A 24,950-nucleotide genomic window follows, 5' to 3' on the forward strand; every position below is an offset into this window, starting at 1 on the left:
GAGTCTTACAGGGACTTCATACTAAAAATGGTGTTCCAGGGCTACAAGGGTCTGGCATGAACCTCTCCACCTGGAACTGCAGCTCAGGATTCTTCGTCTTATCCCAAGTGGGTAACAAACTCATTCTTTTTGAAGAACATTTTCAAGTCTCAACATTTTCAAAAAATTTAAAACTTTGAGTCTTCCCACCAATACAATTCTCTGTCATAAACCAGGCTCTCAGGCCTTAGAGGATCTCCTCTTCTCCCTGCCTTTCCAAGGGGCCCACTATTCCCCTGAAGTTTGGGACCCCCTGCCAGATACAGAACTCTCACAGCCAGACATTCCCAATGCTGATGGCATCAGAAAGGTTACCCCAGGTTGGATTTAGGCACTCCTGTCAACTGTACACCACAGGGTGAGAGAACTCATGACCAGGTGCTGGTATTTTTCATGCCTTTTTCAACCAAATTCTACTCATTATTCCCATTCTGAGAAACACTTTGCAATTCTCCTTACACAGCCTCTTCCTGCACACTGCAATGGCCATTGGCCAGAGTCACTCTGACTCCTCATCCCATTCCTCTCCCCCTCCTGCCCTGCTCTGCTGAACTAAGGAGTGCTTCCCCTAATTCCTTGTGTAAATCACTGATGCATATTGTGAATATCACCCTGTGCTGGTGGATGTGGACAGACTTTGTATCCATCCCCCTTGTCCATGAATCACTGGTAACTGTTCAGAAAATGGTTGCAGAATGTTGTTTCCCCTTCTGCTCCCTTCCAACAGGTAGGCAGCACGTGCCTGGGAGGCTGCCAGGAATGGCAGCACTGTGTGTGTCCTGCAGGGAACAGGAAACACCTCTGTGTCCATGGAAGGAGAAGTGCCTGGGGCAGCTGAGGGCCCAGAGAGGCAGGGAAAGGGGTTCAGTGTCACACACAGCCTCTGGTACCACTGGCACCCGTGTGCTGCATCAGTACTCAGAGTTCTGGTCCCTGTGTAACAGCAGAGGGGCTGTGCTGGCTGCAGGGGACTTCTGCAGTTTCTCCCGAGGATGAGAAAAACATTACAAAAATAGGACAAGCAGCATTGGAGAACTCTGCAGCAGAGTTACAAGATGTGGAAGGGAAGCAGGACATGGCCAGCAGCTGACTCTGCCAGACTTGTCCTGCTGGTTTTGTGTCCTGGCAGTGGCACAGCCCCCAGCCCTCCAGGCCCTCAGCCCAGCCACCACAGCAGTGCTCGGGTGCCAGGCTGGGATATCAAAGGGGCATTTGCTGGAACAGGCAGCATCACCAAAACCTTCCCTCAACTTTTGTGAAAAATGCTACATAAGCAGCTAAATCTACTCAGATCAAAAGAGACTAGAGGGAGAATTCAGATGCACATAAATTTTGTTTCCTAACAGTTACAAATTCTTTGAGGAAGTCTAATTAATGTATGACTTTAACATTCCATTTTAGGGACTAACTCATGCTCAAATAGCTTTAGGAGACTGAAAAATTAAAGAGTTTTAAGAGAGATTGGGAGGCTCAGCAGTTACACAAATGTTTTAATGGGACAGTTTTATCCTGTGACTCCTTAGTGGAGGCAGTTTAGAATCATTGGCCATAGTTACATTTCCAGACCTCTGTTGGGAAAAACAATTACAGAAGGGATAAAGGATAATAACTGTACTGAACTTTGGAAGAGGTTCATCAGGTGCTTGACAAGTGTATTATTTCTAATGTTTAGTTAAAAGCATTCATACCATTTCAAAATTGGTGTTACTTTAAAGGCAGTCTTAATAATGACTTAATACTGTCATCTCTGTGGATGAGCGTGGGAGTCAGTGATACTGAGGGACAAACCTAAATCTGCCAAACTTGGGTAAGTTTAATTTTAACTCTCTGTGCACCCTCCTCTGATGGTTATGGGAGTTAGCTATGGCTGTGAAGAAATGTCCCATTTTAAGTCTTAAAATCTTGGAAAAAAACAACCAAAAAAAAAACCAACCAAAAGAAAAAAAAAGCAAGAAGACCCAGCCCAGCTTTTTTGGGCTGCTTTGTTTCCAAACACCAACAAAACTCACACAGCAGTTCTGAGATGCTCTAGGAAGACATCTACAATGAAACATCACTTACACTAAAACTCCACTAACAGAACTGGAGAATATTAATGGGCTGGTGCAGTTTCACATGCTCTAAATAGGAAATAAGATCAGAATCAGCACTGCCACAGACCTGAAAGCAGAGGAAAGTACTTCTCAGTGCTAATTGCTCCACTGCCTATATGTGGAGCTGTGGCTACAGGATCTTTTCTCATCTTATTTTCTATTCCTAGTGTGTATTTTAATTTATTAAGTGCAAATAAGCCATGGGATCATCAACAACAACAACAACAAATCCAAAATATCAACAAGAACAAAAGAAACCACAGAGAGGAAATGTTAATGCTTCACAAGTCAGAGAGGGACAAAGCTTGATGAGCCAATTAAAGCAAGCTTCCAGTGAATGTACAGTACCGTAGGAGGGCACTAAGTCTCTGGTATCAATGTCTCCACATATCAACACCTGGCTTCCTAAATGAAGAGTAAAATCACAAAGCTTTCACTTCAATACTCAGTACCTCCCTTTGTCTATTTGCTCTAGTACCTGAGTGCTTACTTACTATGGTCTATATAAAACGTTCTTCCATCCAGGTGTATTCTTTCCTCCCAGCCAGGCTGGAAATGGGAAATAAAAACAAAGAAAAGAGAGAGTAAGTGAAATGGTATCAGCCTCACACAGCCTGAAGCAGTGCACTGTCCATACCCCCTGGACTTGTCTCAAAGATGTTCATGAGTAGGAAACCCCAGGTGACCAGATGCATAATGGCAAGGCCAGAAATCCAGGCAGACTCAGACCTAGATCTTATACAGGTGACTGCATCCTGTGCAGGGAATATTTTTTTAAAGCTTGGAAGTGGAAACCTCTTGCCTCAGGATTCCCACCCATTTCCTGCTATGAGCACACAATCACGGAGAACAGATGGTCCATCGTGGCTTGGTTTAAAGCTTCTGCTCCTACTTCTGAAAGCCATGTGGGTTACTTACTGTAAATGTGTAACCCAGGCTCCCTGTACAGTGGGACAAGAATGTCCTAACCTAGTCCTCAGTGCTTTCCCTTTCATCTGTTCCCTTTTCTCATGTCCCAAGCGCCTGCAGTGCAGAAAGGAGAGCGGATGGCAGGCTGTAGGGACAGGCAATGCTGGCCAGCCTGGGCTGCCAGAAAATACAGAGGAGAAATTATTTCACTTCAGTCTTGCTGGAGAAACTCGTGTTCAATTCTGTAGTCATCCCAACCTCACTCCAAACCAGGAGGTTTAACTGAGGTGAAATCTGTTACTAACGATCTGTTGCTAGTGACAAGTCAGGCTACCCTGGTTTCACTGCATGTTCCACTCCTTGCAGTTACCAGAACAAATTGTAATTGGCCCTTCAGTGCCTCCAAGGTTAACCCACACCCCATGTACCTTGTCAACTGCAAAAGCACAGCTGTTTCTAAAGCCAAAGAGCATTCCCTGCTGCTGTTACCAGGAATGTGTCAGCTTTCATACATTATTCTCTGCCTTTAAGGTCTGGGAGTATTTTAAAAACAAAGCAAAGCTCTGCATTTGACATGTCTTTAAATCCTCATTATACTTTGATGACAAGTATGGCAAAACTTCTGCCATTAAATGGATTATTTGCTCTGCAAAATATAGAAGTTTCATTGAAAAATCAAAATTTATTCTGATTTCTAAATGCTGGTGCACTGATAGAGCTTGCTTGGCACAATCTGCTCTGTTTTCCCTAAGCAGTAAATAATTATCTAAAAGAGATACTGCCCAGGTAAGTGTGTGCAGAGCTCAGCCCCTCAGCAGCACAGAAAAAGGCCATCAGTTAGAGCCTCCTGGGCTGGCTCTGGAGGGCCTGGCAAGCCCCAGCACACAGCAGGGCTCCAGAGCCTCCAAGGAGGGCTCCAGCAGCCTGTGCCCAGAACAGAGCTGAACCCTGGCACAGCGGGTGGAGGTCAGAACACAGGCACAGCATCACTTACAGGAAGAGGGCCCAAGTCATTGGGGTTCAGAGACGCTTTGGATCTCAAATGCACTGGAAACTTCAGCCGTGGATCCTCCTGGAACATAGGTATGTAACTGTGAATCCAACAGATCAAGGCAGATCTACAAAGTCAAGCAAGACTTATCTAGAAATCCTCCTACAATACATCATTCTTTTATTTCTGGAGAATAAGACAAAACATGCCTTACTAGGATTCCTACAGCGCAACGAATTTTCCAATGCTGAGTGAGTTAGGGTGATGTAAGACCCGACTCCATTAAAGGTGTGCTATGTCCAGGGATATGGTTCAAAAGCCACAGGCCTGTCCTTAGGATGCCTGCACTCCACAAGGGCTTTTACATCCACACGCACACTTGTGGCTCTTAAAAACACCAGGACGAGTGCCCTGCTGAAGAGGGGCACACACAGGAAGACAGAGATGTGCCCAGGGCCCCGTGGCCCGGCCGCAGAGCCCTTACCCAGGTGGTGGTCTTGGTGTTGTGGTCGATGAAGAAGGGGCGGCCGTTGGGGGCGATGCGCATCTCCCAGCCCGGGGGCAGGAAGCTCTGGGCCCCCTTGTGCTGGGGCTTGGGGGAGTTGTAGGGGGACGGCTGCGGGGACTGAGGGTTGGAGAGGGTGTCCTTCACCGCCCTGCGCACCGGAGAGTCCTTCATGCCCTGCGGAGCAGGAAACAGCACCATTGCTCACACGGCTCTGGGGCTGCACAGCCAATCCAACTTGGCTCCACAGCAAATAGCTTCTCGTTCCAGATGCAATTCATACTAGAATTAAATGCTGGGACTGATTTACTAGAAGTTAATTAGCTCTATCTGTGCCTTCTAACATGCTCAGTCTTTTGCTGTGAAGGACATGGTGTTCTGTGCCTTCCTCTGCAATTTACACCTGACTGTACCTTCCCCTGCACCTGCCCTGGATGTGTCCATATTTCATTTTACCAAGGAGAAGACAAAAGCAGTGTTTTGTGCTTCGGGGGCAATGTATCTCATTTACAAGAAAGCCTTTAGGCTGTGTGAGCCACAACTCTTCAAACTCTTAAGTGTGAAGAGGAAATCTGAAGAACTGCCTCTCTTCAGCACAGTCATGAGTAGCTGAGGCAAGAGTTTGAATCACACCGTCAGAAGACAAACACGCACAGGCTTTGATTGTGTGAGGAGCCACTTCAGCTATTCTTTAGCCACGTCACAGCGCACATCAGTCCACAGCATTTGGAATTGCTTTGAAAGAGACTTAAAAGAAATGCAGGCCCTGTTTGCAGGACAAGGACTGAGGGAGGGCTCACCTCGAGCGGTGCTGACAGGGTGACCGTGGGGGAGCTGAGGCTGCGGGGCCGCCGGATCTGCGGCTCGCTCAGGTGGTTGCTGCTGCTCGTGCCCGGCCCCACCATCCCGTCCTCGGCGAGCTGTGCCAGAGCAAAGCCAGGTCACAAACATCACAAACACTGCCCATGCCCATGCTAGAACTGATGTCATTGTTATCATCATTACTGTTCTTCTTAACTATATTTCCTTCCGGGCCAGGTATTTAATGTAATTCCACTGGAAGGACCAAGAACATATGGTTCTGTTAATGGCTTGAGCCAACTTTCAAATTCAATCCAAAGAATACATTTGCTTCCTTTTAAGAGCTCTTCTGCACTTCTGGAAATTCCTTCCCTTGCAGCAATCACCTTAACCTGTGCCTTGACACAACTAAAGGAAGTAACCAAAACCATCCCAAATTGCTGCAGCTTTTTATGATTCATCTGTATTGTCATGACAAGGATGACTTAGGGTTTTTCCTTTAAATTTCTTATTTCTGGAAGCTGCTTCCACTGTAATGCCCCTCAGCCAAGCCAAGTGTTTGCCCCCCGGATGCAGCCCGGTACCTGCATGATGGGCCGTGTCCACGTTGTGGTCCGGTTGTTGTGGTTCACGTAGTAGGTCCGGCCCTTGGCGTCCTTGCGCTCCTCCCAGCCCGAGGGTAAGCCAGGCGTGGTGTGCACGTAAGCCACAGAAGGCTGCACAGGCAAGAAATCACTGAATTCTTATTTTACAATAGCTAAAAAACATTTCAAAGTCTGTTGTTTGTAAAAAAAGGCTATTTGTTGACCTATGCTCCTGTTAATCACAACAACCATATGGAAAAATCCAGTTTCTCATTTAATTTAATTCAAGCTCTTTGTCATGTGCCTTTGAATCAAATAATTTTTTTTTCCCAAGAGATCTTTTGGGTCAGTTTGACACAGATTCAACAAACAGACAAGTTTATATGCCCTCAAACATTCTATTTTGCTACACATAATGACAAAAAGGAACTCTACATTTTAAAGAGTTTTTCTTAAAAGGCTGAGGTTTCTTCCTTCTACAGGATGGATAAGAGTTAAATAACCATGCACTCAAGATCTCCCAAGTCCTGTTCTCTTCATTACCCCAGGGTGTCTTGAATCAGTTGCCAGAAACTACTGCGGGTTTGGAAAGTTAATTTTAACCATTTTGCTGTGTCACAAATGCTGCACTCAGGGCTCTGTATCTCAATGACATGAGATAACCCCAAGATGGAGCCTCAACTTCAGCATGACAAAAACTTTTAGGAACAGCTCCACAAGTTCTAAGAGAAGCATCCAGGTAACAGAAGAGTCATGTCCTGTTGCCCACAGGAACCGTGTCCCTGAGTGTAGCTGACATTCTCCTGTGTCCTTCCTGTCCCCAAAATACTCAAGCACGAGTTCATACACATCAGCTGGGAACTGGAACCAAGCGGGATGAAGGAGCTGCATCACTCAGAGGCTGATGCACAAGCTCTGGGGTTTTGCCATGAAGCAGTAAAGGCCTCTGAAGGCTCCTGCTGGAATCCAGGACACATTCTCTTCCTACCCTCTATATTCCTTGCTCCAGAGCAAGAGAATTAATTTAATTCCTCTTCTTGCTTCGCCTGTCAGACCTTTCCCAGAGCAAGTGCCAAAGGCAATGCAGGTGCTGTTTAAGAGCAGAGCACAGCTGACACAAGGAACTGGAGAACTGCAGGGATCATCAAGAAAGGAAAGGAGAAAAGACACTGGATGGGTCAGGATGCTGACATATTCCAACAGGGGATAGAAAAGAGAGGGAAAGGAGATGTAGAATCCAAGGACAGACCCTCTGACTCATTTCTTTCCCTCCTCAAGAGCCAAGGGCTGTTTTCCCTATGCTGGTTCACAGAGCTGGCAGGCAATGTGAACACCTTGCCCAGGCTGTGCCAGTGGCTGCCAATCCATCAGTCAGGGCTGCAAACACTCCACAGTGTCTCAGTTACAACTCATGTGGGGAGAGGAGAAGGACACTGCTTCTGGGCCTGAACCTGTGGCTCCTGCTCCAAGGAAGGGGTTTGCAGGGATTCTGAAGGCAAAACCAAGGTGACCAGAGACTTCCACTGCTGACAGGTTGTTCGTCTGCAAGCCTCAGGTGCCCAAAGAGCCAAGAGCATTCAGCCTTGGAAGACAAAGGATTGAGACCACAAATCCTGTCTAAATCCCAATTCCTCCACAGATCTGGGACTCTGGGCGTAAATGCTGAACTAAGACAAGGGGGGGATTAGTGACTGCAGCATGGGGAGGTAAAACATCTTGGTACAGCTGCACTAATGATGAGTCACTGACGTTTGAACTCAGTTGTTTGCAGGAAAATATTAATATTTTGCTCTAAAAAGTCTAACCAAGACAAGATGCTCTGCCAAGGAAGTACCACTGCAGTGCAGGCTCATCTAGCACAATTAACTAACACTAATGAGTCAGGCATTTTATTTAGACTTTGCTATTTGCAGGTATGCTCCTCCAAAATTAAAAACCAGTGAATACAGACAGTATTACAGAAGGATGCATCAATACCCAAAGTAAGATTTATTTTTTTCCCAGATGTAAAGAGCAATTTATACCAAGTAAAAATTAAATTTCTTTCTCTCAAACAAATTCTCTAGGAGGGCATAAATTCATAAAAGCTATTTGTTATAGTTACTGTAAATTATTTCAATGAAATAACTCACTTCAGACTGGGAGTTAATTAGGTTAAAGGTTCAATATATCTAATTTGGTTAAAGTTCAATATAGATTAATCCCACTGTCAGCAAGGCACATCAAGAATTTTATGGGATGATCAGACTACAGTCTTGGACTGCTGAGGAACTGCTGGAAAATGAAACTGGCATTCAGTAAGACCATTAAGAGCTCTGTGCTATATCAGTGTAGCCCCAAGGCTCTCAAATTAAGACCAACTTAAAGAACTAAAATTAAGTAGTCTAATGGAGAGTAAGAGAAGACAGATACAAGATGCAAACAGAGCTACATGTACAATGATTTGATGTCTCTAATCACTGCTGCTTCCAGTATCCCTTTTTAAAGAATTAGCTGTTGTAGCTTTTATTTTTCAGGAGCCCATGGCATTTCCTTAGTGCACAGCTTTGTCATAATTCAATGGCACATCCATGAGTCCAACTGCAGTGTTTTGAGAAATTTTGAGAAAATACAAGACAAAAATATGTAAGTTTTCATTCAATAGCGTATTTCATTCAACACATGGCTGCTCTGTGGAAACAAAAAAGTTCCTCATTGTACAAGACCTAAATGTCCCCCCATTTTATTTAGAGATAGTGCTTGATAAAGAGTTTTATTACCGTTGGCTCCTCTCCCCCTGTGACAGTTGAAGAACGAGCTCTCCTAGAGGGACCATTCTGCTGTTAAATGACAATTAACATTACACATATTTACTGAAGAAGGTCACAGGTTACTGTCACATCCTTAGGAGCAAGGCAGCAGACACATTTACCAAGGGAGAGTGGTTAGATAATTGCAAAACTGAAATTTGTCAGTCGCTGGTAACCAAGCCAGAATCCCAGAGGAGTTAGGAAGAACATGTACTTAGTTGCCAGAAGAGAAATGATCATTAGCTCAGGAAGGATGAAATGTGGTTAAGATCAGGTAAGATGATGTTTTGGAGCAACGCTCTCAGTGCTGCTGATTTGAATATGTGCTCAGGAAATGCGTGTCCCTCAAGAAGCAGGAGAAAGGTCTCCCCAGCCCCAGCCCTGGCTCCAGCAGTGCTAAACAGCAATAAAGCAGCACAGCAGCCCTTGTTCCCCTGCAGTCAGGCACAAGGAGCAACAGCTGAGGCACGACTGCACTGGGGGCCACCCCACTGCTCACCCCCAGAGCCAGGGACATGCTCCAGCTACACTAAACAACTGCTACAGCACAGGAAAAATCCAGCCAGGAGAAAACCTCCGTGGTTTCTGGAAATGTTCACCCCAGAGCAGCAGAGAGAACAAGCAACACAGAGACAGCAGCTTTGGTAAGAAACTTCTTGGTATGCACAGCTTTTCTATTAGCAGGTTCACATGGAGCAGCATATTTATAACTTCTAAAAAATGAAGGAAAAACTCTTGGGAGAAAATCATAATCTTTTGTAAGATTCTTTTGCAATCTGACCAGTTTTATTCAAACACATCTTGCACACTCCTATTTTAAGTGGCCTCTCTGTACCTACTGCTGAGGGGTGGCAGAGAGAACAAACCTGCCACCTCTGCAGCCCTTGCTCGTGGGCTGTAGGAGAGGCACCACTTTCTGTCAGCTGGAGCAGAGTGGATGGTTCTGATGGGAGAGAGAAGCTTTGTTTACAAAACATCTTTGTATCTTTTCCTGTCTGAACAATCTCCTTAAATAAACCTGCATAAGTTGCTTCCTTTTCACTACAACCAGGCAAAACAGCAATCCTTTGGGATTTCAGACAGATTTATATATTGCAAGTAAAATCAACTTATGGGGCCACAGGAATACATCTGCTGTGAGAGTCCTGTGGCTGCTCCAGTTCCAGGTTCTCCTGCCCTCTGCTCACCCAGCTGGGAACAGCCCTTGGAGGAGTTTCTCCACTGACTGCATGTGGAGTGCAGTAACCTAAACTTCCATGGTAAACAACTGAGGAGAGGGTGACTTGCACATTTTCCTGTCTCAGGAATGTCCTCCTTTTTTAGCTCACATGGATTTGGTCTCTGTTACTGTTTGGGACCATCAGATGCCCACCCTGGTCACTGATCTGTGCCTGACTGGAGCTGACCCAAGGCAAGGTGTTACTCAGAATCAGAGAAGTCCACACAAAAAGGAAGGACTGGAAGGGAGCTCTGGCTTACCAGGGATAACTGGGACTGTTCAGCGACTGTGTCTGTCACACTGCAGGACCTCAGCCGTGAGGAAGGTTCTCTTTGCTGCAAGGAAAAAAAAATGATGTCTCCAAGTTAGGGTGTCTTAAAACATGATGTTTATCCTGAAAATTCACTAATTACAGGTACTACCCTCTTTCTGGCAAACCTCCTGTAAACAATTACCTACTTCTGTTTTACCACAGAGTGGTATATCCCATTTCTCTACTTCCTATATACTAAAAAAAACCCAAAACAAACAAACAAACAAACAAACAAAACAAACAAAACAAACAAACAAAAAAAAAAAAAGCAAGAAAAAAAAAAACCAACAACAAAAAAACCCACGCCCATCCATTTTCCTAAAGGAGTAATGTCAACATGAACAAACCAACAAATGAATTATTGAAAAAAATAAGGCATTAAGAACTATACCCAAAATCAAATACTATGGATGAAAGCTCAAAGCCTTAAAAGTAAATTTCCTTTAAAAATTATGGTATTTCTTAAAAAAAAAATCAGTTTCAATTTCCCCCTTTGCTGCTAACTTCTGAATTAGTTGTGTCTTTTCTCAAGACACATCCTTCATGATTGTGAACTAGAAACAAACCACCCTAAAAAAGCAGACACACATCATGTCTGATTGACACTACAATGTAATTCCTCCCCACCAGTCCATCTGGGCACTCCAGGGCTGAGCAGTGCTCAGGAAAACACAGCACTGACACAGCTGCAGTAAAACCAGTGGGGGGGCTACAAAAATTGCACTTCTCAACACAAACCCAAGTGCCTCACTTGTACGTGTATTACCCTGATTTTTTTTATGGTATCTGACTAACAAATAACACAAATACAGAGACCATTTCTTTGTTTTTCCCTTTCCTTTGGAAATTCTTACCTTGATACTCTCTGCTCTCATATATTTTGTTTCACTAAAGGTCTAACAGTAGCAGAGTCTGAAGTTAACTCATACAGAAGGAATTCTGTTGTCTGAGGCAGTTTGCTTGATGGTGAAGCTGTGATGCATTTTTTGGAAGGGAATTTTAACTGCATGCTCGGGTTTTCCTGAGCCCAGCAATGGCTCCCCATGCATGAAGTGATTCAGGTTATGCCAAAGAATTGCACATTTGTGCACTAGAGGTTCACAGGTTACACATTACGTACAATCAAAGAGCCGAGTTGTTCCCCATTGGAATCAGGAGTGACCTGGAGTCTTCTGCTCAGCTCCTCAGACAGCTCCTGAGGACTGGTCCGGGACACTGGAGATGCAGGAGGAGGTGGCAGTGACAAGCTTAAGGAATCCCCACTGGCACTTGCCTCCTCTGAAATGGTTTCCCAAGGCTAATGAAAGAGAAGAAACTAAGTTTCAGCTTTTATACAGAGCGAGTCTTCTTTCCCTTTGCCTTCTGTGTGATCACCTCACTGTGCCCAACACACATCAACAGCTTGTCTTCACCCTAAATCAAGGCACTACAGAAAACTGAAGCACAGGGCAGCTCCAGCCAGTCCACTTCCCTTCTTTCTATCATTTATCAAGCAATTTGGAATGATACACGCTTCTCTCAGTGCTGTCCATAGGCCAGCAGGCAGCTGCAGAGGACCTGGCAGTGTGGCTTTGCCTGCACTGTCATGGTGCTGCTGCTGCTGCTGTTTTCCCAAGGCAAACCCACAAGTGCCATGTAAAACCACCACCCTGTGCTGTGTGCAATGAGCTCACACGTGAGACACACAGCAGCTCCTTCAGGCCAAGGCCTGGGCATACCTCAGGAATGTCTCCACTCTCCATAGGCTCTGGCTCCAGATCCTCGCTGATGTGGCGCCGCGAGCGGAACCGCCTGTGAGCTGCCTCTTGGTTTATCTGTCTGATATTGTTATCTGACTCGGACCCCACGTCGCTGCAGGGGGGAACCCAGCATGGGAAAGAGAAAAGAACAAGAAAATAACCCAAGTTAAACTAAGCCCCCATTTTGTCCATTGCCTTCAAAACCTCAGTAATGCCTTTGATTATAAAAATCATTATTCATGCATGTGTCAAGCTTCATAATTAGGAGACTGTTTAATCCCTCAGTTGAAGGAAAAGAAAACTGGAAGCACTTCACAAATATCACAGAACAGCAGGTTGGGAAGGACCTCAGGGGTCATCTGGTTCAACCTCTCCTGGCAGGGAAAGCATGGCCTAGACAGGATGGCCCAGCACTCTGTGGAGCCCAACCTTGAACATGTCCCACTGCTGGAGTTTCCAGCACTTCCTTGGACATGGTTTATTGATGGCCTTGGCAGTGCTGGGTAAATACATCATCTCAGTGTATCTCTTAACACTGTCAGTTATTCACACACTGTAAAATGTAAGCTTGCCACAGCTTGCTAAATCTAATCTTCAGAAGATATCACCACAGCTTGTAGGCCTCTCTGATGGCCTTCATCCAGGGAATGAAGCCTATTCACAGAATAACAACCAGGATCTCCTCAAAGCTAATCTGTTCAACTTCATTAAAACTTAATAGAGTTGACTTTTTCCTTACCTCTTCAACAGTCTCTATAAACAAAGTACTTTATTCCTGTTAAATTACTTACTGAAAAATCCCTAATTTGTTCTCTAATATTCTAAATTGTGTTGTTACTGCTCTGCCTTCCCTGCCATCCCAGAACACTCTGTGTCTCTGTGATCTGCTGGGGGCGAGAGTCTCTTTGAGGCATAAACAAAGTTCCTTTTCCTTTCTGATGAGCCTCAGCCTGGTTCTCCACCCCACCCAGCCCAGGGCTGCTTACACGAGGCTGGGTCGGTGCCACTGGGTGGTCCTGTTGTTGTGATTCACGTAGTAAGTCCTCCCCAGGTTGTCCACCTTCTCTTCCCAGCCCGGAGGCAGCGGAGGAGGCGGCAGCTCCTCCTGACGCTGAGATGCGGCATCGCTGGAATCCACCACGTCCCAGCCATGCTTAGGAATGAAGGAAAAAGACCTCTGTGGTTACTGTGTGCTCCTCATTTCAACGAGAAAAGAGCTAAATGCCCATCAGTCTATTAAAGAGGGATTTCCAAAGGTGGCTGGGTGTTCTCCTGGTGGCTTGGTGCCAAAGAGAACCACTTGCTAACTCTGTTTCCAGGCTTTATCCTTCATGTGCAGCTGACTCTACAGTTTTTCTTGAATTGTTCCATGAGGATTCAGCCTTACCTCAGAGTCATCCCTCTGATCACTGTTTTCTTCCTCTTGGCCACCATTTTTGGGCATATACGCCATCTTCAGTCTCAAGAAACCCTTCACACGAGATTTGTGGCTACAAGACAAGGAGGTACATTGCATTTAACAACTCTTAAATAATTGCAAATAAAAAAGACATGATATAAGAAGTATTTTAAAGGTCCTTCCACTCACCTTCTTGGTCTGAGGAGGAAATCCTTAAATGTGTATGGCCTCTCCATGGTTGGGTCTTCAGTCTGTAAGCCGTGGAGAAAATGGCAAATTAAAGGGTTGCCCACAAGTTCAGCCACATTAAGAACATTCACACAACAGACTGACAGATTACATCTCTGATTTCCACTGAATCCTAAGTTACCTAAAGCCTGGAATCTTGGAAACTCTATTCCTTGAGAATTTCAGTTTTGTTACCAAGTAAGTCCATCCTTCACATGTGTGAACACACAGCTGCTGTACGTACAGAACCAGGAATTTCAGATGCCAAGGGAAAAGAATGACGAATCCATACACACTCTTCCCCTGCTGATTGTCTGGGGAACTGAACTTGAAGCATGAACTGTGTTATACTTGGCAGCCAAATCCCACACAGCTCTCCTCTCAGTGCCTGACCTGTGCCCCCACCAGTGCCCACTTTCTCTGGGAGAGACACACTGCCCCTTTTGCTCAGAGATGCAGATTTTAACAAGCTCAGCAGGACACCAAGGCATGCACGACTCAGCACTGCTGTTTAGTGCTCAGCTGGAAGGGACATGCTCCCAGTGAGGAGCTGTATGTTTTACCCAAATTCTGTCAATAGTAATTAGCTGGGTTTGGAGAAACAAGGACTTAAAAATCAGCAGGATAAGAAAGCTGATTACTAATTTGTTATTAAACCCATCCCAATGTATTTATCTATCAAGGCAGTGGAAGGATGACTGCGGATGCACAGTGTGCTTCCCTGAGCCAGTGTGCTCACACACCTGCCCACCAGGTAACTCCCCCTGGAACAGGGAGAGCCTGGGGAGGTCCTGAGGTCACAGCCTCTGAGGGAAGGATTGCTCTGAGACACAGCAGATTTGCCATGGCAAATGTCTGAGGGGAAAAGGACTCTTGCCACTGTTCCACCAGGGCTATTCAGATCTTGTCTGTGCATAAGGATAGATAAATTGAGATATCCACACAAGCCCAGAGCAGGCAATCCTGCACAGCACAGCTGGGATGACAAGAGCTCTCATGAGAAGGGAACGATACCTTTGTCACCACAAAGTGTTCCTGATCCTTCCCTGGTGGCTTTCCACTGTTACAGTTTATAACCCAACACACCAGGTGCAGACTCCAGATCAACCATACAGATACAACTAAACAAGCACCACTGTGCAAGTCAGTACAAAGCCATTCTTCTCCTACAATAACATCCATCAACAGCAAGAAGTCAAAATCAGACACAAAAAGCCAGTTATGCTCAACTGACACCTTATTTTGATGTAAAAACTGCAGTAACTTCACCCATTCACATAAAAAGCTCTGCAAGGTCACAGATGTTAAGATTAACACGCACAACATTTAAAAAATCTTAACTACATTCAGCCAGTATTAGTCATCCAACACATCCAACATTAGTATATGATATCAGAAATGTTTGTACCAAGGCTAAAGCAATCACTGTGTATACATACACATATATATTTATTCCTATTTATCAATCTATAAATAGAAATTGCACTTAATTTAGCATCTAATTTTGCAGCCCATGCAGAATCCTGTCTGGTGGGGGAAAAGCAGACAGCTGGAACTTTACAGAATTACAGAACCAGCTTTACACTGAATTCCTCCATTAATTAGGAAACAGAAACAAGCATTACCACCCTCAAACCAAACACCTCACACGTCTGTTGACAATAAAATTATTCAAACCCAGTGTCAATTACTTTCAATTGATTGCTATTGAACTCTTACTGCTGGCAAAGAATTCAATTTCAGTTAAAATAATGAACAGATGACATAGTTCTGGCAGCATTTTGGTTTTTCATGCATTTGCTGAAGCAAATCTGCTCTCATGAAGCTTTTTGTGCACAGAGAGTGCATCCCTTCCATGCACAGCTGCCGCATCTCCCTGTCCCTGTGCAGGTGAGGCCTGGTTGCCCATTACAGTTTCCTTTAGGCTCTGCTGGCTTCAGGAGAATGTCAGTGGTGTGTGCAACAGCCCCAGGGGTTTGCAGAGCTCTGGTGCTTACCGGGAGGTGACTGAGTGGCACATCCACCTGGCCCAGGAAGTCGTCTCTGGTCTGTCACACAGAAAGTAAATTTACATCAGAGAGGCAAAAAACAATAAATATCAATCTAGTCACAATGAGGCAAAAAAGAAAGATGGGTGAGTACCATTATTTTAGGAATCGCTGGTTTCTACCCCGTTATTGTTGCCATTATTTGTTGACCCAATTCATTGACCTCAGCACAGTATTTCCTGTGACACTCCAAACAGGTTCCTGATCCCAGGGCTCATGTGGTGGTGCTGACGATTCTGCCTGGGGTGAACCACCAAAGCCAACTCAGAGCCCCCCAGGTGGTTTCCTGTTGATGGGGGACAGATCCAAGGCTCCCCTCCTGGACTGACAGCCCCACACTTACCCGTGGTGGGAGCAGCTCACCCAACAGGGCGAGTTCCAGCCTTTGGGTCCAGCCCGGGGCTGTTACCCACAAAGGCACGGAAATGTTGGCAGCAGGACACCAAAGGACACCAGTGGCAGAGGGGTGTCTGCTGTGGGACCTGGGCCCTGTGCTCCAGGGACATTTGGGATTCACTCAGACAGGAATTTTCAAGACCAAACCCAACCATTGACCAGGGAATGCATTTTCTCCCAGATACTGTTTGTGACACCAGATATCAGCCCCAGTGATTCCCAAATAACCTGCTGCCTATTTATAACCATGCTATGCATGGAATTCCAGGAAGTGCAGGCTGCTGCTGCACAGCCAAGTTTACATATTTCCCATAGCAGAGCATTAAGTTTAATATTAAAATTCATATTTTATATGATAACATCATAACAATTCTGTTTCTACTACAAAGATAGGATGACAGAATGGTTTTGTGATCCCCACAGAATGGACACATCCTGCTGTGCTGGATGCTATGGAACAACAGAAAAAGCACCAAGGAGATTGTGGTTTTTACAATTTAAAGTCAAAACAGTGAGTAGATTTTTCATTACAGATTTTAACTATTAATCTTCTTCCTAGCAAATACTAGAAAACCCTGGTGGCATGGCCTGTTTTTAGGGAACTAATCTGTTTTCCCCTGAATACTTAACACTAGCAAATGCCAAGTACTCCCCACCTCCTGCTTCAGTACAGTCACCCCAATAGCAACCACTCTGAAGAAAATACACACCTATTGCTACGTCTCTTCTTGCAGCTTTTAGCTCAAGAAAAACACAACTCATGGATACAGAAAATGCCCAGGTAGATTAGAAGCAGCCTTAAAGAAGATGAACCAACAAAATGTGTTTGCAGCTTACAGAGGAAATGGAAACCCCTCAGTCCCAGCCAGCTCTGTAAGCAGAATTACTTCCTCATCTAATTCTGCATGGATATGGTCACCTTTGCCAGAGCTAGGGCTCTTGGAAAACTCAGTCTTTAAGTAATAATTGTCTGTAAACATATGTCTGTAAGAAAGGGGGGGGAGGCTGGCATATTAATATTTAGTATTTTTGCTCTGTGAAAAGAATTTTCTCTTGCAAGCCATCACAGCTCTAAAATTTAGGCTTTCTCAGTTTGGGGCTTCCTACTTCCAGCAAAGGCACCTCATGAGCCACAGGAACCTTTTCCATTGCCTTCTTTTTCCCATTTCTCATTATAATGATGCCATTTGGGTTTTGCCTTTTCTTTCTCTTCTATGTTCTCTGTATTCTTCACATGTATATTTGTAACTCTGTCACCTATTGTACTAGTAGCTAGTTTTCCCAGTACTTTTTCCATGGCCTTTCCCTAGGGAAAAAGACAAAACAAATTCCAGAGCTCCAAGCCCTGGGAGGTACAAGGCCCTGTACTATCTTGGTTCTTCCTGGGAACCAAAGTTGAGAATAACTCCTCCAGATACATTTTATGGACAAAATACACCTGGTGCTAAGGGGGGACTCAGCCTGGGGGGGAATTGCATCACCACCTGTCCTCCTAATTGGTGTTTTTTATCAGTTATGCTAATTTCCTAACACCTATAAAAATGTACTCACCCCTGGGGAGGAGGTGGGCTTTTGTGGACAGCTTTCCATACCTGCTCTTGAAGGCCTTCAAAAAAAGATCCCCTTTTATATTACCTCCTAACTAAAATTATCCAGAGTTTCATTTCCAGGCTGGGAAAAAGGCAGGAACAACAATGTCTGTTTGGGAAACTCTCTGTCACTAACATCCACACAACCACCCAAGGCAGCAGCCTGGTCACCTGTGCATCACAGTATCCCACTGCTAACTCCTGCTCCAGTCTGAGCCCCTGGACAGTGAATAATCCACAACAAAGGCACAGGATGGGAGTTTCCCAAGCAGGAGTGACCCCTCCAATGCCACTGCTCCCTCAGTATTGTTCCCTCCTGGGACTCTGTGTGGGCAGCAGGACAAGCACACGCAGGCAGGAGTGGGGCAGGGTTCAGCTGCTTTGTTACAGTCTCACTGCAAAGCACAAGTATAACAAGAGCTGGCCCAAAATTTCCTAATTAGCCTTTAACACTCCAGAGCAATTTTACAAAGCTTCAGCATCCCCTGTTCCACCTGTGGGGTTGGTTTAGCATATTTATTGTGGAAGAGGAGAAAGTCAGATGCTGTCCCATTTTCCAAGGAGCTCTCTTGAAATGAAAGGTAATCACTTCAGTGTTTTGGCAGAGACATCAATACCCCCTGTCGGTTCAGGAAACCCAAATCTGTCCAAGCACCTCCCTCATTCATGCACTGATCCTGTGGGAAAGCAGCACCAGGCTCACACACACCAGGCACGGTGGGTTTTCTGTGCACTGAATTTTCCTGAGTGAGTGAGGGACCCCACACACCTGTACAGACACTGCAAATCCCAACCACAGCCAAGAGCTCAGCTGTCCAGTGAAAGACAATGGAAAAACACAAGGAAATATTTCATTAAGTGTAATGAGTAGTCAGTGACTGAAAAAGCTTTAAAACCCAACAAAACTACTTAGAAATTCTAATTTGTGCCAAACACCTCAGAATGTGAAACAGCTAACTGTTCATCATAGGACACTGAGGTAACAAGGTGACACTCCTGAGCCAAATGCATGTAAAAATTAGGCTGCAATCTGGTGCCTATCCAAGCTGCAAGCCAGAGGAAAAGCCTGGGATAAAGCTGCAGCTCTCAGAGGTGCTTTGGGTCCCTGGCCAGGCACCAGGCTGGGTAACAACACTCCAATAATACTCTGACCATCTACAGTTCCCTTGGATTTTGAGGTGATCAGGAAGTTCCCAGCTCCCTGACCTGAACATTGCTGTGTACTATTTCTGGGCACTGTTTGAAGAGATGCTGCATTCCAACCCAGATATTGCTTCATTTCAGAGCAGGCAGACATGATCCCTACAGTAAATTTAACTCTTTTTTTAAAGCCTTAAAGGAAACCAGAGAGTTCACACCTTTCTCAGGCCACAATCACCCTTCAGCACACAGCTATATGCCTAAATTATCATCCAGGCAGGAACAGCCTGCTGAGGTTCATCTTATCTATTTATTCTAAATATATTACAGCCATGTTATCTACAAGCTTTTCAAATCACTGCAGCCCTGGTGGGAGTGGTTGTGAAGGATGCTCATGGGAACACCATGTGGTTCGTGTGCCAGCAGTGGTTTGGTGGCAGAGAGGGGACAAGGAACCCAGTCCTTGGGGACACAGCAGCTGGCTTTAACCTGCTGACCCTGACAGCCAAAGGCACCCTGCAAGATGGGATAAACCCACCTGGCAAAGCCAAATCCCAGGCTCTCAAGAGGACATTCTCCCCTGCACTGAGCACTCAGCAGCCACCCTGGTAGAACGAAAGTGAAAAATTAAGCCAATTTTCCTGATGTAGTACTTAAACCCTGCACTTGAGATGTGATGTGCCATTGCTGCCAAGTCCTGGGAAACTGCTCCAGGAGTGATCCAGACTGTCTGGCTCAGACAGCACCATATTTCCCAGCACAAATACAAGAGAACTGCACACATCAACAGGAAAAATACAAGAGCAGAAAGCACTGCTGCCTTACCAGAGAGCTACAGGAGATCACGTCTCACCTGAAGAGAAAACTCCTCTGAACTGTACTTTTACCAAAGGCTTTAAAAATGAAAAGGACCCCTCAAAAAACAAAGAAGATTTGTGTTCATGAAAGTATTGTTAATTATTAAAAAAAAACCAAAAAAACTAGCAGGAAAATACAATTTTATTAATTGAAACAAAGCACATTTAACTGCTCTTGACTAAAACCTAAAAGTATTAATTAGTTATCACAGATGTCTATCTACACCTCAGGCTTATCAACTCCCTGATCTCATTCTCATGAGTAAAGCTACAATGATACTTCTATGATATTCCTCTATCATTTGATGAGATGATTACTAAAATTCTTAGCTGGCAGGTTTCAGCAATTTTTCTTTCTTTCTAACTGAACTGCAATAAAATTCTCTTTATTTATACGAACTTCCAGAAATTCTGCCACTTACCACTGTCACCGCTTTTTTCTTAAGCAAAATATTTTCAGCAGCACTTCCCAAGCATAACTAAAATTCCATTATTCATTTGCTAATAATGGCAACTGACTATACAGTGGATCTCTGCAACCTGGCTATGATATTTTCACTGGTATTTTCTTAATCAAAAATATTGCACTGTAACAACAGAAAAAAAGCCCCTAATTGATGTGTGTGTGGGAGTCCTTTTCCTATTCCAGATCTTTAAGTGCAGGTAGAACAAACTATACAGGTGGGTTATTTCCCAAAAAATGATCTCCTGTTATTCCTTCCCAGCAGAGTAAACAAACCCTGACTTCTCCAGGCAGCTCAATGCAGCAGTGTCAGATGAGTTTTCCTGGCGTCCTCCCTCTCAACTTTCACTTTACGACCCAATTAGTGCCCGCTCGGGTGTCAGTGCCACGCACTGGGCACAGGGGAGGACAAGGCACGAGGCTCCCAGTGTCACACAGCCCTCCCTCTGCAGCCTGGGACACCACAGAACCAGGGACATGCAGGTGGCCCCTGGGCCTGGGAGCCAAACCACAACTGAGATTTATCAATTGTGTCCTGAGCTGCAATTTCCCAGATGAGGCAGTGGTGCTCCAGAAGCATCAGAGCTGAGGGAGAAATGTCTCCTTCCTGGCACACAGGGACAATCACAACTGGATCAGTTCTTAAATGGATTAAGCAAATTGCAAGACAAGCATCAGTTATTTAAATTCTGAATTATTTCTCTTGCACTGCCACTGCTAATTTAAACCTAACAAAAAAACACTGGGCACCTCTGCCAAGATCTGACATACTCCTGAAACACAGTAACAGCCAAGCAAACTCGGGACAATGTCAGGGAAAAAACAACCAGTTAAACCTTATTCTGCTCATTACTGAGCTGCCCATTGCAATGAAAGGTGTGACACACAGAAGGGCTGCCAACAGGAGGCTGCTCCTCTCTACCTGTGATGGACAGAGAGAATTGCCACTGCTGCATTACCAACAGCCTCTGCAATGATGGGAATCCATTCCTCCTTAGACACTCAACAAACCAAATGTGGACAAAGTAAAGGAGCAGCAATGGCAGAAAGAAGGAGTTGATGGCTGAGATACAGAAAACAGGCCTGAGCTGTGAGAGGATGTGGAAAAGAGGAACAGAATCAATGTACAGAAGAGAAAGAACAGGTAGAAAGTGTAAAACAAAGTAAATGTATTAGGACAACTTCCGTCCCATGTTCTCTAAGAAATGAAGGAGCCATTGAAAAAAACCCTCTCAGAACAAAAATAAAACAATCTTCTTATGAAGTTACAACAAAACTCCTCAGGAAAGAACAGTGAGGCACAACAGAAAGGCTCAAGTTCCCAGTGCAAGAGTCAGTAAGCATCATTAAATTCTGAACACTCTGCACAATAATCTATTCTGTGGAGTAGCAGAAAACCCTGCCCTCTGCAATCCCTGTAATTGCAGCCTGGCATACCCAAACAGCACTCCCACAGCAGTCCCAGAGCTGTAGCCTGGGCAGCAGCACAGACCTCGGGGCCCCCTGACGTGGCCAGAGCAGTTCATGTCTCTGAACCCATCCATGAACTGGTGGCACCTCGGCAGCTCGTGCTCAGAGCTCTGCCCAGCAGGAGCCAACCTCCCCCTGCCCTCTCCACACACATTGTGCCATGGCAGGAGAAGGGCACTGAGCCAAGAGCAGTTTTCTGCAGAACTCTTCGCTCAGAGCCCTCAAGCCACCTTCCTTACCCGAGTTACAGAGGCAGAAAATAATGGAAGAAAGTAAGTCTCATACCAAGTTTAGGAAATGTTGCTTTTCAAAAGGGCAAAGAAGCAGCAGCAAAGTACATTGAGTACGTGCAGAGCTGTGGCACACGGTATGGAACACAAACACCTGCATACCTTTGAGAGCTGAGGAGTCAAAAGGCACAGAGTTTCAAAAAAAATAGCATTCCAAGTTGAGAAATTGTAGATGTGAGGCCAGCTTGGTAAAGGCAGCAAACAAAATGAAGGCAGGTTTACAGCAGGAGGATTGTTCCAAGGAAGGGGGGCTGGTGGCTCTCCAAAGCACAAACAGCTGCATTTTATTACTTGGAACTTGCACAGAGGCCCCCCCCCAAAATCTTCATTTGCTCAGCCTCCTCCTTGGCACTGCTCCCATCTGGGAGGTGCCCAGAGCAGAGTGCAGCACTCCCTGCTCCTGCAGAGCCCCACAGAGCCCCAGAACCCAGGGATCCCAGCACAAGCATTCCCAGAGGGAGGGCACCTGGAGCTGGGACTGCTCCTGCAGATCCTGACAAGCAGCCAGGGGGGCTGGGGGAGCTCTGCTGTGCTGCACAGCGCTGAGCAGAACAAAAAGAGTGTAATTAGCTGGCAAATTGTTCATTAATGTTGTCTTGCTGCAGACACCAGGAACCGTTCAAACAACAGACCTCTTATTGTCTCCACCACCATTGCTTCTCGTCTCCTCTCCTCTGCAGTAATCTACTTATCCATTTATCCTACCTTTCCCTTCTGCTCAAAGAAATGTCCTACTTTCTCTGTTTCTTTTCCTCATCAACAGCAGTTCAGATTTTTGGATATATTCAGACATATATCTGTCACGACCAATTTTTCTGTGTAACTGCTTTCTTGGCAGAAAGCAGTTCAGAAAAACAACCCTCAGAAAAGCCTAGTACTGCCAGAGTAGAAATGCTCTCCTGTGCTAGGGGGACTTTTATTCCCCCTAAAGCTATTCCAGTGCTTCTAATATATCCTGGAGAACTGCAGCAACTGAGATCTGAAGGACTCGAGATGCAGAATGTATGCAGCTCTTGCAAGTGTGCTGGAAGATGGGCAGCAGGATTGCTGGCTTTAACAGGAAGGTTAAAAATGGTCATCACCTTTTAAAACACTTTCACCTCTTCCTGCAACTTGAAGAAGGCAGCTGAGAAAAGATAATTGCTTAGACTGTGACTTCTGTGAGAACTGAAGAGACACAAAACAGAAATCCATAGATTCTGCCTCAAAATGGGTCAAAAATGGAACTGCTATTTTAATAAATAGCTTGAAAAATAGAGGGATTAGAGGTGCACCACTTCCAGAGGCATCATGTGTACAATATATTCTGCAGAGACATGCTGAGTAAGCAAAACCATGCACTTTAGAATTTTTCTAACTAATGATTCTTCTTCCTGCATCTCTCCCATGATTCCGGTCAAATTTATTGGCAGTCTTCATACAAAGTAGAATAATTCTCAACTCAAGAACTCTGCAGCAAAGAACTGCTCTTTGAACAATGAAGTTTTAGTCATCCATCACACTGACGTAACATCCTTCATTACTGAGCACTATTCCCGAATTTGCTCTCCTCGATATGCACACTGCTCATTGCAAAGCAGCACTAAAATAATAGAAATGACTCATAGTGAAGTAAAACTCCCCACTTTTCCACTCAGCAGAGACTCATTTCTGCCATTCCCCCCTCTCCTTACCCACCCCATGCACTGGGGCATCAGCCACTCCCAGGAGTTCAGAGCAGCCTCATACCCACAGTAATCCCCACTGTAACCTGAGCACGACAACCCAAGCTCACGGGACAGTTTGGAACCAAATGAAGCCCCAAAAACCCCTTGTGGGCACACACACACACACACACACACACACACACACACACACACACACACACATTTATACCAGCTGTGGTTCCCATGTCAGCGTGGTGGTGGTTGTGTCCAGCTCACAGAGCTACAGCTCCCTGTGTGCCCAGCTGAACTCTTTCTCTCTCTCTCTCTCTCTGGGGAAGCTGAAGGTGCACATTTTTATTAGCACCAGTCCAGCAAAGTGCAGTTTAAGTTCCCCTCAGTAATAATGCAGGAGCAAGCCTTTGGTTAAAAATGACATCCTAAGACTGCAGCAGTGCTGAGAAAACTCTGCTCTCCCCGACAGTGTGAGTGCCCCATAAACTGCCAGGGATGACTGGGAGCAGCAGCCCCAGGCAGCCCCTCTGCCAAGCATCCAGCTCTGTTACATCAGGAGCATCACCAGCCTTTTCTGGATCATGATGCAGGGCTTTGGGTATGTGGGCTGAGGTTAAACAACAGAGAAGCGGTGGCAGGGAAATCAAAGTCGTGCGAGGCTCTGCAGGCAGGGAAATGAGATTGCTGGAATGGAATCAGGGAAGGCACGCTGACATTTATTCAGCCTGAATTTTCCAAAGGTACTAAGTACGTTCTTTCAACTGCCGGATCCCAGCAGCACTTACACTCAAGAAGGCATTAAGGCCTGGCAATACCTGATATCATATTTTTGCTTTAATGTTTTTCCTAATGTTATGGAAAAAAGCAAGATCCACTGTAAGAGTTCTAAAGGCCACTTTTCTGTGACACTGTGCATTCTAATAACCAGAATCCCGAGGGGAAACATGGCTGTGCACTGACCAGAGGGAACAGTGAGGTATTTCATGCTGAGGACATCAACTTAACTACTCCTAACTTCTGTAAATTCATCATCATTTACACCTACACATGTTCAAGCACTTTTTCCTTGCTGAGACCAAGAACCTTCACACCTGCTCAGTTTTCAAGGGTAGAAACAACACATTTGTTTGTAACAGAAAGGAGAGCCAAGATTATATTGACTAGTTCATGGGGATCAGTCACTAATATTTACTGCCAGATTTTTTTATGGTGGGGAATTTAAATTGCAGTCAGTTGAAAATCCAGTGGGTAACTGGTAACATGAACTCTCTGGGTGAAAAATCGAGAACATAGGAAAAAGCTTGAAAAGTTTGCTACACACATTTTTTTAAAATTATTTTGTTTGTATTCTGGAATTCTGCACAATGATTTGATTAGAGCAAAAACCAGAAAAGCCACAATTCCAGCACTATCGGCTGCAAACGTCTGGT

At 45.1% G+C, this 24,950-nt stretch overlaps 1 protein-coding gene across 6 annotated transcripts in view; it reads right to left on the reverse strand.

Annotated features, from left to right (window-relative positions):
* LOC310922704 (E3 ubiquitin-protein ligase NEDD4-like) overlaps positions 1–24,950 on the reverse strand; it is an 86,917-nt gene that overhangs the window by 12,417 nt on the left and 49,550 nt on the right. For 3 of the 6 annotated variants that reach the window (XM_083883443.1, XM_083883448.1, XM_083883446.1), the window contains 13 exons: positions 15,607–15,657; positions 13,571–13,632; positions 13,370–13,472; positions 12,969–13,135; positions 11,962–12,094; positions 11,364–11,540; positions 10,191–10,265; positions 8,682–8,741; positions 5,923–6,054; positions 5,338–5,457; positions 4,517–4,714; positions 4,036–4,113; positions 2,627–2,681 (listed from right to left, as the gene is read on the reverse strand). In XM_083883443.1, coding sequence (XP_083739569.1) covers positions 2,627–2,681; positions 4,036–4,113; positions 4,517–4,714; positions 5,338–5,457; positions 5,923–6,054; positions 8,682–8,741; positions 10,191–10,265; positions 11,364–11,540; positions 11,962–12,094; positions 12,969–13,135; positions 13,370–13,472; positions 13,571–13,632; positions 15,607–15,657 — 1,411 coding nt within the window. The remainder of the gene's footprint in view (positions 1–2,626; positions 2,682–4,035; positions 4,114–4,516; positions 4,715–5,337; positions 5,458–5,922; positions 6,055–8,681; positions 8,742–10,190; positions 10,266–11,363; positions 11,541–11,961; positions 12,095–12,968; positions 13,136–13,369; positions 13,473–13,570; positions 13,633–15,606; positions 15,658–24,950) is intronic. The other 3 variants (XM_083883445.1, XM_083883447.1, XM_083883444.1) reach the window with 2 other exon arrangements.

This window comes from Zosterops lateralis, assembly GCF_965231275.1.
Source record: "Zosterops lateralis genome assembly, chromosome: Z".
In the NCBI taxonomy this organism is placed as follows: domain Eukaryota; kingdom Metazoa; phylum Chordata; class Aves; order Passeriformes; family Zosteropidae; genus Zosterops; species Zosterops lateralis.